Source organism: Oratosquilla oratoria, chromosome 12, assembly GCF_046742065.1.
Source record: "Oratosquilla oratoria isolate Oo_2021 chromosome 12, ASM4674206v1, whole genome shotgun sequence".
NCBI classification, from domain to species: Eukaryota; Metazoa; Arthropoda; class Malacostraca; order Stomatopoda; family Squillidae; genus Oratosquilla; species Oratosquilla oratoria.
This window is the reverse complement of record NC_134788.1, coordinates 45,628,974-45,643,376: the sequence shown is the minus strand read 5'-3', so window position 1 is coordinate 45,643,376 and position 14,403 is coordinate 45,628,974. Positions and strand designations below refer to the sequence as shown.

At 38.7% G+C, this 14,403-nt stretch overlaps 1 protein-coding gene across 2 annotated transcripts in view; it reads left to right on the top strand.

The window, feature by feature from the left end:
- Window positions 1-12,765, top strand: part of LOC143031621 (uncharacterized) — a 15,815-nt gene extending 3,050 nt beyond the window's left edge. For both annotated transcript variants that reach the window (XM_076195714.1, XM_076195715.1), the window contains exon 2: window positions 8,727-12,765. In XM_076195714.1, coding sequence (XP_076051829.1) covers window positions 9,270-10,649 — 1,380 coding nt within the window. In that variant the 5' untranslated portion in view covers window positions 8,727-9,269 and the 3' untranslated portion in view covers window positions 10,650-12,765. The remainder of the gene's footprint in view (window positions 1-8,726) is intronic.
- The last annotated feature ends 1,638 nt before the right edge of the window (window positions 12,766-14,403 follow it).

Genomic DNA, 14,403 nt, shown 5'->3' with positions numbered 1-14,403 from the left:
TTCTATGATAAAGATGATTATGAAGCAATGAGAAAAGATTTTCCCCAGAAATGGACAGAGAAGGTACTAAAAATTGATGGACTTGATGACAAATGGTCTACTGTGAAGAACAAATTAAAAGAGGTGGAAAGCATATATGTTCCTAGTAGAACCTATGATAGTAATTTAGCCAGAGATAGACACAGACTTATTAAATTGGACGAGAACACCAAAATGGCCATTAAGAAGAAAAACAGAAGTTGGTCTCGGTACATGGAAACCAAAAACAGTGACAAGTTGCAGGAATATAAGAAATGGAGGAACAAAGTACGGTGTCTGACCAGAAAACTTCAGAAAAAAGAGGAAAAAGACATAGTAGGTCAAGTTAAAGAGAAACCCAAGAAATTCTGGAGTTTCATCAAAAGTAAACTTAAAACAGTGACTAGAGTTACAGACCTAAAAGCCGGGGATGGAAAAATTGCCATAACGGATGAGGAGAAGGCCGAGGTATTATCAGCCTTTTTCTCAAAGGTATTTACCCAGGAACCAGATAGTGAATTGCCACATATACCAGTTCATAACTTTGATGAACCACTGAATGACTGTCAAGTGAAAGAGGAAGAAGTATGGAAAAAACTTGGAAAGCTAAAAGTGGATAAATCACCCGGCCCTGATAATATAAATGCCAGGATCCTAAAGGAACTCGGGGACAACATTACTCCAGTACTGACAGAGTTATTTGAAACATCTATTAGAGAGGGGAAGCTACCGGAAGACTGGAAATCAGCTAATGTGAGTGCAATACACAAAGGAGGAGATAAATCTGAGGTCAACAACTATCGCCCTGTGAGCCTCACATGTATTACTTGCAAAGTTCTTGAATCCATTATAAGGGACCACATTATGGAACACATGACACGTAATGATTTGTTTTCAGACAGTCAGTTTGGATTTCTAACAGGTAGGTCAACTGTTCTTCAGCTGCTACATGTTATTGACAAATGGACCAGAGTCATTGATGATGGAGGAGAAACTGATGCAATATTCTTAGATTTTCAAAAAACATTTGATAAAGTCCCTCATCAAAGACTTCTAAGAAAGCTTGCCGGATATGGTGTGGGCAGTAATGTCCTCAGATGGATTACCTCATTTTTGCTGGAGAGGAGGCAAAGAGTCCAAATCAATGGAACATTCTCAAAATATCAAAGAGTACACAGTGGCATTCCCCAAGGCAGTATACTTGGACCAGTGCTTTTTGTCATATATATCAATGATTTACCTAGCTGTGTACAGTCGGACCTGTTCTTATTCGCAGATGACACTAAAATTTTCTGAGAAATTAAAAATGAAGAAGACAGACATAAATTACAAGAAGACTTGGACTCCCTGCAAGAATGGTCAAGAACATGGTTAATGCCATTCCACCCCCAGAAGTGCAAACACATGAAAGTAAGTGGAGGGCGTAGGCAAACAAAAGACACAGTATATTATATGCTACGTGGTGAGGAAAATGAAACAGTGGTTCAGAGAAGTGTCAAGGAGAAAGACCTAGGCTTGCTTACTGATGAGAGTTTATCCTTTGGTGACCACATACAGGAAAAAGTGAACAAAGCCAACCAGATCATGGGAATGATTAGGCGATCTTTTGTATACCTTGATATACCAACATTTTGCACTCTTTTTAAGGCAATTGTTCGACCTCACTTGGAATATGCTCAGTCCGTCTGGTCACCTTATAAGAAAAAAGATATTAGGACAATAGAAAAATGTTCAACGTAGAGCCTCCAAGATGGTGCCACATCTACAAAACCTTAATTATGAGGAAAGACTAAGGAAGCTGGACCTTCCAGCTTTAGTATATCGAAGATTACGTGGAGATATGGTGGAGGTCTACAAAATTTTAAATCAGCACTATGACCCTGCTGTTAACATAAATTTCCAATTGAGAAAAGGACCAACTTGGGGCAACATCTTAAAGATCTTCAAACCAAGGAGCCGGACTAGACTGCGACAAGGTGCTTTCCAAGTGAGGGTAGTGGATCCTTGGAACAGCCTCCCCAATAGTGTCATAAAGGCAAAATCTATAAGGGAATTTGAAACGAAACTTGATAAGCACTGGGAGAGACAGGCAATAAAATATGACTATGAAAAAACTATTGCATTTACTGGCACACCCGGCGAAGACCTACCGGAGGATGACCAAGATGTAATTTCTGCATCTGGCCAATCGAAGGTCACCGATCTGGACATATAGGTCTAGCGACCTGCGTCCAGTATCAACGAAAGGTAAGGTAAGGTGAGTCCTACACTGCAGCCAGGGTCACCTATTAATTAAATCTAACATTTTACCTAAATCTCAGGACGGAGTGGGCAATTACTATGAGCACCAAGGGGTAGTACATTATAACCTGGAGCACCAGAGGTAGGGTACAGGGGACCAGTACTCGAATGAGTAAAACAACAAGGAGAATGAGGAAAAAGGTCAGATCATAACTGTTCTCGGAACCTACCTGAGACATATACCATATTATGACTGGCAAAACAAAGGTGGAAACCAATTTGTAAATATCAATCATTGTTATGCTGAACTAAACTTCTGAAGAAAAAAAAAAAGGGGGGGGAGGGGAGGTCAGAACAGTTATGAGTGAATGCAGATATGGATGGTATTACTCATGGAATACACATAAACTCTTAACTATGGCTCCAATTTTATTGAAATTTGGAATAATTGGGCTTTATGGGCCAACAAATTACCTGAGCATGTCAAAAACATTGTGGAACATCTCCATCATATCAAGTTTGCCTTTTCATGGCAACTATGAAGCTGTCAATTTAGAGATGATCAGTAAAACCCAAACTGCTGCCCCAATTGACATACAACTTGGCATGTGAAGGTTTTATGGATCAACACATCACCTGAGCATGTCAAAAACAATGCAGGACCTTCCTTTTATACTATTTTTACTAACACCTTTCATGTTGCCATGGCAACTGTTGTCAATTTAGAGATAATCACTTGTAAAATCCAAATGCCTGGCCCAATTGACATGCAAATTGGCATGTGAAGGTTTTATGGATCAATAAATCACCTGAACATGTCAAAAACAATGTAGGACCTTCCTTTTATACTATTCTTACTAACACCTATCATGTAACATATTCCATCAATGTAATGTATGCGTAATGTAATGTATACATAGCTAAAAGAACTCTACTATCACATTAAAAAGTGCATATATAGGTGCTTTACCCTTTGATTGCCTCACGGTACACTATTTAGTCAGTACTGCAACTATCCTAAGACCTAACTTAGATTTACATTGATATCAGTGCATTATCTTTTACACCAATCTACTGAAATAGAAAAAAGAATAAAGTATTTTTACTTTCAAAGGAGCTATTTTGTTTAATCATGTTATCTATAATCATGATAATCTGAATAAACAGCCTTATTTCAACAGCTCACCTCTATGATCATGAAACCCAGAAGAAAATTAAGTCTTGTCTCTAGACCTCTACTAGTCCTGAGACTTCTCAAGGTCATAGACATGGTCCATGACATGGAATACTGACCATATTATTATTAGTTGTTTAATATATTTGCTATCATAGCCATAGCTGGCTATGTAATAGGCATAACTTAGCCTGCCCAACATCTTAAAATTCATACCATAACAATGTAAGTATTATTTGTGAACATCACCCTTTACAACTGCTACTTGTAGTATCTCCAACATGTCATGTGTAAACAAACGCGACTAAGTATCAGAGAATATGTCTACATGTTCCACATTAGACACAACTGACAAATTACCAACAATCTTAAAATTGCTTATTTCGGGGAAAAAAAAAAACATGAATATCACACTAAAATATTCATATATAGGTGCATTATCTTTAGATTTTCTCTTGGAAAAATAATTTGCCATGGCTAATAGCCAAATTTGTTTTTGTTTTTGAAGAACTGGGCATACACTTGCAGAAGAACAAGACAATTTGAAAATTCTGCACATGTGCTGAATGCTACAAAGCCGTTACATTAATTTGGTGACCCCCGGTCTGTCCCCTTATGCAGAAAATGAGAAGACAGGGAGAACTCCCTTTGGGCTGAGTCAATTTATTTCTCATACTGCCTCATCCCCCATCCCCCACTCACCCCCTCATGCATTACAGCATCATCCATACACAACCCTTCTCCATTCACCCATATCTTCTATCCTCTCCCAACCTTCCTCAACAGACATTCCTCTCTTTCCCAATGCCCCTTTTACCCCATCCGTCCATCTCATCCTAGGATGCCCCCTCATGTGCACTCCTTCCACCTCTGCCTTCCACACCTCTTTTACTAGTCTTTCTTCACTCACTCTTTCCATGTGTCCAAACCATCTCAATACTCTTTCATCAACCCTATCTCCCAGCTCCCTTTCCACCCCTGTTCTCCTCCTCACCTCATTTCTCACTCTCTAGCCCAGTAACCCCTATCATACTTCTCAGGCATTTCATCTCAAACACATTCAAACTCCGTCTCTCTTCCTCTCTTATGTTCCATGTTTCTGCCCCATACAGTGCTGTCGGCACAATCACTCCTTCATACAATCTCCTTTTAGCATCCATTTCCAAATGTCTATTTCTCATTACACTTTTTAATCCTCCAAAGCATTTACTCGTTTCTCTCAATCTACATTTTACCTCCACCCCCACTCCTTTTCCTGCCATATTCGCACCCAAGTATCTAAAACTATTCACTTCCTCCAGTCTCTCTCCCTTAATACTCACTTCCAGCCTGCTGCCACTCTCTCCCCTTGTACATCTCATCAACATACTTTTACCCATATTTATCTTCAACTACTTTCACACACCTTCTCAAACTCTGTCACTAACTTCCACAGACCCTCCTCTGATCCTGCTACAAGCACAGTGTTGTCAACAAACAAGAGCTGGCTTATCTCCCACTTTTCTCCATTTTCTTTAACCATCTCCAACCCCTGACCCACTACCCTTGCATTCACTTCTCACACCACCCCATCCATGTATAGATTGAACAGCCAGGGTGACATAACACATCCCTGACGAAGTCCCACCTTTACCTCAAACCATTCACTCTCTCCATTTCTAATCCTAACACATGCTCTACTACTCTCGTAAAAACTCTTGACTGCTCTTAACAGCTTTCCTCCTATTCCATATATCTGCAATACCTCCCACAGTGCCTTCCTGTCAACCCTGTCATAAGCCTTTTCCAAATCCATAAATGGCCAAAAAACATCCTTACCTTTTCCCATAGCTTTCTTACATATTTGTCTTACCACAAAAATATGATCTACACAACCCCTACCTGTCCTAAAACCACTGTTCCTTACCAATTACTTCCTCTGTTCCTCTCCTAATCGTCACAATCAAGACCCTCCTATAAGCCTTCCCAACTACACTCAACAAGCTGATCCCTCTGAAACTACACTCACACTTGTCCCCCTTTCCCTTGTAAAGTGGAACTATACAGGCACTCCTCCAGTCCTCCAGTACTCTACCCTCTCTTAAACAAACATTAGATAACCTTACCAGCCAGTCCACCATCACTGTACCTCCTTTTTTCAGACATTCTGCATGGCATCCATTCAACCCAGATGCCTTAACTGCTCTCATCATCTTAACAGTTGCCTTCACTTCATCTTTCCTTATTTCTTTTTAATTTATCTCACATATCACTCTTATTTTCTTAGCGCTTACCACTGCAACTACCTTTCCCTCTCTATCCTCCTTCACATTTAGCAACTCCCTAAAATACTCTTCCCACCTTCCTCTCACTGCTTTGTCTTCCATTATCATCTCTTCATCCGCACCTTTTACTTTTTCTTCTCTACTTGATTTGTCTTCTCTTTCTCTTTTAATTTCCTTGCAAAACATCTTTTTATTGCTTTAGAAATGTTCTGTCTTACTCTTACCCCATTTCACATCTGCTCTCCTCTTTGCCTCCTTAATCTTATGCTTTATTTCTCTTTATTTTGTATCTCTCATACCCCTTGTCCTAATTTGTAACCACTCTATGAAAGCCTGCTTCTTCTCTACACCCTAATTTGCCTCCTCACCCCACCACTCACTACCCTTCCATCTATTTCCTCCCATCCTCCTTGTTCCACACACCATCATTGCACACTTTATGACTCCTTCCTTGAACCATTCCCATTCCTCCTCCACTCCTAGTTCTACTCTATCCTTCACCCCCCCCTCTCCTGTCTCAGCTTCTTCTTATACTCCTCTTTCTCATTTAAGCAGTTCACTCTAAGTACCTCCCTACCTTCTGCCCTTTTCCTCTTTCTCCACCTATTCTCCACTTTCAACTTATCTTCCACCAGAAAATGATCTGATATTTCCCCACTCTCTCCCCTTAGAACATGTACATCCATAAATCTTCCTGCCATACTCCTGGTCACTACTGTATAGTCCATTGACTCTCTGTCTGCCACCCTTCCATCCACCACCCTCTCCCATGTACACTTATGCTTGAAGTTCTTCCTAAACACTGTATTTCCTATCAGCAACTTTTTTTCTAGACATATCTCCACCATCAACTCTCCACTATGATTTTTTCCTGGAACTGCATACTTCCCTATCACTCCATATATTGATTCATTTCCTACCCTAGGACATTTCTTCCTAATCCTTCTACACACTCATTTAAATCCATCCAAAAAGCCTCCCTTTCCTCTATGCTCTTCTCACTACCAGGCCCATACGCACTTACATCTCCCTAGCTTCACCTTCATCCACATCAACCTCGAAGAAACCTCCTTCCACTCCACTACATGCTTACCTATCTCTTCACTTACTAGGATAGCCACCCCTTCTCTCCCTCGTCCCTTCTTCACTCCTGAGAACCTCCCAACTACACTCCCAAACACACTTTCAACTTAGTTTCATTCAATGCCAACACATCCATCTTTCTTCTCACAAACATACTGCCTATCTCTTCCCTTTTACTCTCATCTGTACCTCATCCATGCACATTAAAAGACCCAAACCTTAAGGTACTGGTTGGAAAACTCTTAGACCCTCTTATGCCTTTACTTTTGTTAGGAATGTCCCCTTTGGGGCTACAGGTAGAAGGATTCCTAGTCCTATTCCCCGTCCCGTTTTTTGTCACCTATGACTCAAGTGGAAGATGTGGCAGCATTCTTTTCCCCCACCACAGGGTAGGCAAAAAAAGCAAATGAATATTCAGGGAAATGGTACAGGACAGTAACAAGGGGTTAGGGGACAGCATAATGGAGGGATAGTCACAGTGTAATAAAAGTGTCATCATTTTTCTATGAACAGAGCCCTCCTCTATCACAGACAAGATGATGTGTGGCTCTGGTCTGTAGAGGTGCCCCATATAGATCCTAAAGTATCAACTGCATGTTACTTTGCCACAATAACATGCAGCCAATAACCCAGATGGGTTTTGACATTACCATAAAAAAATTTGGACATTATCATAAAAGTATCCAGGTTCATGGTGTCCTTGTAATTGGTGGAATTTGACTTTGTTGATCACTGCATTTGTGTTGTCTATTAAAGCAGTAACTTTTTTATGGATTTCATCTACTGGGTTCCTTTTGATTCGTAAGAACTTGGACGTATCATATCACAGATACCTACTCCCACTTACCAACTGGCAAAACAACTATCCTCCTACATTGCCATTTGTTCAAAGGAACAAGCAGTCAGCCTTCTCCCCCTCCCCCACTTGGGTTACACCACAGCAAAGCGATAATTTGGCAGTTCAGCTTAAACAACCATCCTCAGCCAATCACTGGCGAAGACGTCAGCCTGGATCTACTTTATAAGCCAGGCACTTCCATTATTCAGTAGACTTGCCTCTAGCTAGCTGCCACCTTGGATTCCTCTGGATTGTAATCTTTATTGCTTGGACAAACGACGACTTGATGTGCCAGGTTTCAGTCTTACCTGTTCCATACTACATATCTCATTTCCCATTTGTTTTGTATTATGTGTTAGGATTAATATTGATATAATTTTGTTAGTTTATTGTCTGATTATATTTTATACTGAAATATAAAATGGTTAACACTGTCCTGTCTTTCCGCATACCAATAGTCTGATGCGTTTTCATGACCCCATTCTAACTTTGTTGTGGCTTGGGTACATGGTATGCTCTTACAGTTAACAAGTATCTTTCCAGCCTGAGTCATAACAATATATATATATATATGTATATACATATATATATATATATACATACATATAGTTACAGGCTTCTGATGGTATTTCTGTGGAATGTTAATTGTTTTTCCACCAAACCTGAGGTTGGGGGGGGGGGGACTGCAATTTCTGACATCCCTCACTGGTGTGTATGTGTGTAGTGGTCATCTGCGAAATTTTGATAAAGATTTCTTATTTCCAACTAAGCTATTGTGTCCTACATTATACAGCGATCTCTTTTTCTCTTATATTCACCCACTCATTTTCTTTAGTATTTCATGATCAATTATTAATGTTGCAGTTTCTGTTTCTTTACTCGCAATTTCGGTTCAACCTCATAATTTTTAGTATTTACTCAACTTTCCATTTCTCTCTTCTGTTAAGATTCTCCTTTAATACAAGTTTGTTTCCTTCTCCTAATGGATTTTAGTTAATGCCCCACTGTATTTGTATGTGCTTGTATTACTACTATTTCATGCTCTCATAAAGTTAGATGTGGAAATCAGTGTATATATATATATATATATATTTTTTTTTTCTTTCAGGTCAAGGGGTAAACATCAATATTTTCTTGGAAGATTTCATATATTTATCATATAATAAAATATGAGAATCCTGTGAGGCATCTGCTGCAATCAGACTGTACAATATGTCATCTTAATTATCATGCGATGACACACACTGGTGAAAAACCTTTCCATTGTGACCTCCTGTGTGACACAATTTTCTGACAAAACGGTGCTCTCAAATATCATGTGATGAGCCACACTGGAGAGACTCCTTTCAAATGTGACCTGTGCGATGCAGCTTTCTCAGGAAAGAGTGCTCTCAAACATCACGCAGTGACCCACACAGGAGAGAAGCCCTTCAAGTGTGACATTTGCTATGCAGCTCTCAACAAAGATTGCTCTTGAACAACACATGATGACTCACACTGGAGAGGAATCTTTCCAATGTGATATGTGTGCTGCAAGTTTCTCATAAAAGGGTAAAATCAAACATCACTCTATGACCCACACTGAAGAAAAGCCTTCAAATGTGACCTGTAGGAAGTACCCTTTTCAACAAAGCGTGCTCTCAAATATCACATGAACCACACTGGAGAGATGCCTTTCAAGTGTATCCTGTGCCATGCAGCTTTCACAAGAAAGACAGCCCTTACACATCATGTGATGACTCACACTGTAAAGAAACCTTTTCAGTGTGACCTGTGTGATGCAGCTTTCTCAGTAAAGTATTCTCTAAAAAGACACATGATGACCCACACTGGAGAAAAACCTTTCAAGTGTGACCTGTGCGATGCAACTTTCACAGCAAAGCGTTCTCTCAAAAGCCACATTATGACCCACACTGGAGAAAAGCCTTTCGAGTGTGGCCTGTGCGAGGCAGCTTTCTCAGGAAAGAGTAATCTCAAATGTCATGTGATGACCCACACTGGAGAGAAGCCTTTCGAGTGTGACATTTGTGATGCAGCCTTCTCAAGGAAGAGTGCTCTTGAATATCATGTGATGACTCACACTCTAGAGAAGCCTTTCAAGTGTGGCCTATGCAATGCAGCTTTCTCAAGAAAGATTGCTTTGAAACATCATGTCATTATCCACACTGAAGAGAAGCCTTTCAAGTGTGACCAATGTGATGCAGCTTTCAAACGAAAGCCTGCTCTCAAATATCACGTGATGATTCACACTGGTGAGAAGCCTTTCAAGTGTGACCAGTGCGATGCAGCTTTCCCATTAAAGAGTGCTCTCAAACGTCACATGATGACCCATGCTGGAGAGAAGCCTTTCAAGTGTGACCTGTGTGATGCAGCTTACAGACAAAAGAGTGTTCTCGACTGTCATGTGATGATTCACACTGGAGAGAAGCCTTTCAAGTGTGACCTGTGCAATGCAACTTTCTCACAAAAAAGCGCTCTTAAATATCATGTGATGACCCACACAGGAGAGAAGCCTTTCAAGTGTGACATGTGTGATGCAGCCTTCTCACAAAAAAGTGCTCTCAAATATCATGTGATGACCCACACAGGAGAGAAGCCCTTCAAGTGTGACCTTTGTGATGCAGCTTTCTCAAAAAAGAGTGCTCTCAAATATCACATGATAACCCACACTGGAGAGAAACCTTTCCATTGTGACTTGTGTGGTGCAACTTTTTCATGGAAGGGTCATATGAAAAATCACATGATGACCCACACTGGAGAAAAGCCTTTCAAATGTGACCTGTGTGATGTAGCTTTCTCACAAAAAAGTACTCTCAAGCATCACGTGATGACCCACAGTGGAGAGAAGCCTTTCAAGTGTGAACTGTGTGATACAGCTTTTTCAATAAAGCATTCACTCAAACGTCACATGATTACCCACACTGGAGAAAAGCGTTTTGAGTGTGGCATGTGTGATGCAGCTTTCCCACGAAATAGTTCTCTCAATTATCATGTGATGACCCATACTAGGGAGAAGCCTTTTCAAGTGTGACCTGTGCATTTCAGCTTTCTGATTTTTTTTTTTTTCCCCCAAATGATATGTGGTGATGCAGTGGAGAGCCATTTCAAGTGTTACCTGTGCCATACAGCTTTCTCAAGGAGACAAAAAAAAAAAAAAAAAAAGAATAAATAAATAAAAAATAAATTAACTTTAGACATCATGTGGTGACCCATACAGAAAAGAAGCCTTTTCAGTTGTCATGTAGTGACTTTTTCTTCACGAAAGGTTAATCTCATCTGTGATGACCCATATTGTGCTGGCGAGAGGCCTCTTCAGTGTAACCTGAATGATTTTAACTTTGACATATGATTGTATGTTTAGGTATTAAGTATTGATCCACTGTTATAGACCTGTTTGCTTGATGAGTTGTAATGCACCCATACTCTTAGTTGTAAAAGTTAGTTGGTGTACTCACAGTTGTGCAGTTATCTAAGTGACCTTGAATTGGCCTACTGTGTAATTGCATTTTGCTTGTTCATAGTTAAAGTCTTGATCGTTCCATAAAGTGTATGAATGTTCTTGTAATTACTAGAAACTGTTTGAGAATATTAGAGTGGCATGACACATTATGACTGATACAGTTCTGTTTACCTTAGCATTGTGCAAAGTTGGTTGGATTATATGCCATTGTTACTTGTGATTTGTGACTTTGAATATAATTACGATTATATATTCAGCAGTGTTTATTGAATCTCTGAAGATACAACACCCACAGTTTAATGAAATCTTTTTCGCAAAACCTCCATGACTTCTTGTGCCTTTGTTGTCTCAGTATGAAATCTAGTTGTCAATTTTCCTGCATGTAACACATCCTTCTGAGTCTTTGTTAGGGCAACGTAAATTAAAGCATCCTTGATGGTGAATTTTTTCTGAAAAGAAACCTTACTGTGGTTATTATTTTTATATTTGTTATTATTTACTGTTATTTCATTTTTAAAGGCTGTTTATTAATGAAGTTAAGATTTTCATTAATTTATTGGCTTTTAAGTTAACTTTGAAATAAAGGACTAACTTCCTTTATATTGGAAACTTTTGTTAATAGTCTGTTGACTCCATACATATAGTTTCCATTACTTTCATATTTTAGTACAGATTATAACAATGTAATTTAATAAGTTACCGTAATGCTTTCCAATAGAGCAGATATGTTTTATTTCAAAGTGAAAAAAATTGTGCTTCCATGGATAAGTCACAGAAAATGAATAAACAAAGAATATAAAGATATATCTCTTGGAGCACATGACTCTTTTACTTTATAATGACATAAACTCACCAACAGTATATACAGGCACACCTCGGCTTATGTCGTTTCAACTTACATCGTTTTTAAAGATACGTCGGTTTTCAAAAGTAATATATGGAAAATATAATTCAAGTTGTCATTTTACTTGACATTGCATTGGTCAGCCAATAATGGAATCGCATAAACACCAAAAAATGTTTCAAGCACATAAAGGAATGTTACAATAAATAAGAATAGAAACATGTAAAATGATATTAAGATTCAGTAACTGCCAAAATACATACCATAAAGTAGTATGGCCTAGTCCACCAGAACAGGAAAACAGCTGATTTTCTTACTGGGGCAACAGTAGTTCCAGTAGTGTATCTACCATTAGGCAGTATCTTGAATCCCGCAAATGTTTTGTATTCTGATCTGTTAAGTGAAGTTTTGTAGATTTTCTCATTAACATTCACTTGTAACTGTAATATTTGCCCCCATGCATCCTAAGTCCTAGTGAAATTGCCAAGCGTCATGTTATTTCGCTGGAGGATGAAATGGAGATGATAAAACGTTTACAATGCAAACATCAACATATTGCATGTACTGCATCGGTAAATTAAAAATACTTTATTTTGCACTTATTACAAAATGATTGTAAGCTTTAAATAGTTATTATTATTATTTTTTTTTTTACTGTGTGTTATTGACAATGCATTCATAAAGTACAGCACCGCAAAATAACTTTAAGCGATGTAAACATCACCAAATTGTACGCATTGGTGAAGTTAAGGTACAGGTACTTTTTTCACTTAATTACAAAATAATAAATACATGTTTTGTTTGAAAACTGAAAATGGGTTTTTATTAGCCTTATTGAAAATGCATTCATAAGTAAAATACAGTACTGGGGAATGGCTATTAGCAGGTTAGCCTAGACTACACCAGGCCTACCTAGCCTACATATAAGCAAATTCAACTTGGGGCACTTATGTCATTTTTCAACTTATGTCGTGTCTCCTGGAACCAATTAACGACGTAAGGTGAGGTGTACCTGTACAGTAGGTCCGACATACGGCAGCTGTGCTGATATGGGCTGGTGGGAATTTTCCCAATTGCATGATTATTTTTATTGTGGTTTGCATTTTTACACATATGTACAGTACTCCCTTTTCTCACCTGAAAACTTAAAGCAAAAGAAAATACAAGTCCTTTGCTGTCTCTAGCCTTCAGGTCTATAGTGGTTTCATTTTTCTGCCTAAATAATTTAGTTTTCTATCCGACTGATACTCCGATTTATTTGACAGAAACCAGTGTCTTACCTGATTTATGTTATTACTCAAGTGACACATAAACTCAAAGCAAAGAAATGTAATGGGTCTGATTCCAACTTAGAGCTGGGCAATGGTCACTATTAGCAAATACAATAATTCCAACTGATATTCATTGCAAATCTTCATACTCATTTGCCATTTCACCAACCATGTGAACAATTTGTTAAGATCATCCTGCAGAAACTCTGAATCGTCTCCTGACCTAATTAGGCATCCTATTTTAGTGTCATCCGCAAACTTACTAACATCACTATTTATCCCATCGTCCAAGTCGATTATGTATATAATGAACAACAAGTGACCAAAAATGGGCCCTGGGGAACCCCACCAGTAATATAACCCCACCTGGATTTTACTCCATTTATAGTGACCCGCTGTTTTCTGTTACTGATCCTAGCTCTAATCCATTCTAACACTTTTTCTCCTATGCCATGGGCTTTGATTTTATTTAGTAGACTCTGGTGTGGCACCTTGTCAAACGCTTTTCTAAAGTCAAGGTAAATCACATAGTAATCATTGTTATGTGATGCCTTATATACTTTAGTTTAAAAGGATAGAAGATTAGTCACACATGACTTACCCTTGGAGAAACCATGCAGTGTATCATGAATTAAATTATGTCTCTCAGTGTGTTCTCTGAGTCTATTTACTATTATTGATTCAAGCATATTACCTATAACCGATATCAATCTGGCTTGTACTTGCATATAGATGATCTATCTCCCTTCTTAAAAACGGGAACAACGTTTGCCTGGCCCCAAGCAGTAGACACAAAACCAATGTCTACCGATTTATTAAATATTTCAGCTAACTGGTCGCAGATTTCAAATTTACACTCCTTAAGCACTCGAGGATAATTTTAATCTGGACTCGGGGATTTTGTAGATGTAAGTCTTTCTATCTGCTTGACTACTACTTTACTAATGCTGATATTAGATAGTCTGTTGTCTTTATCCCCACTGATAATACAGTTTATTATATTTTTAACGAAAAGTGCTACTCTTCCCTCACTCCTGCCAGCCTTGTCCATGTGAAAAAACTTATAACCTTCTATTTCGATTTTCGGAAGGAAATGTTTATCAGCCATGTTGATCCAGGATTCAGTAATAGCTATAATATCAAAATTCTCTACGCATGCTTTACCTCGCAGCAAATCAATTGTGTTTATTACATTTCTGCTATTTGTATA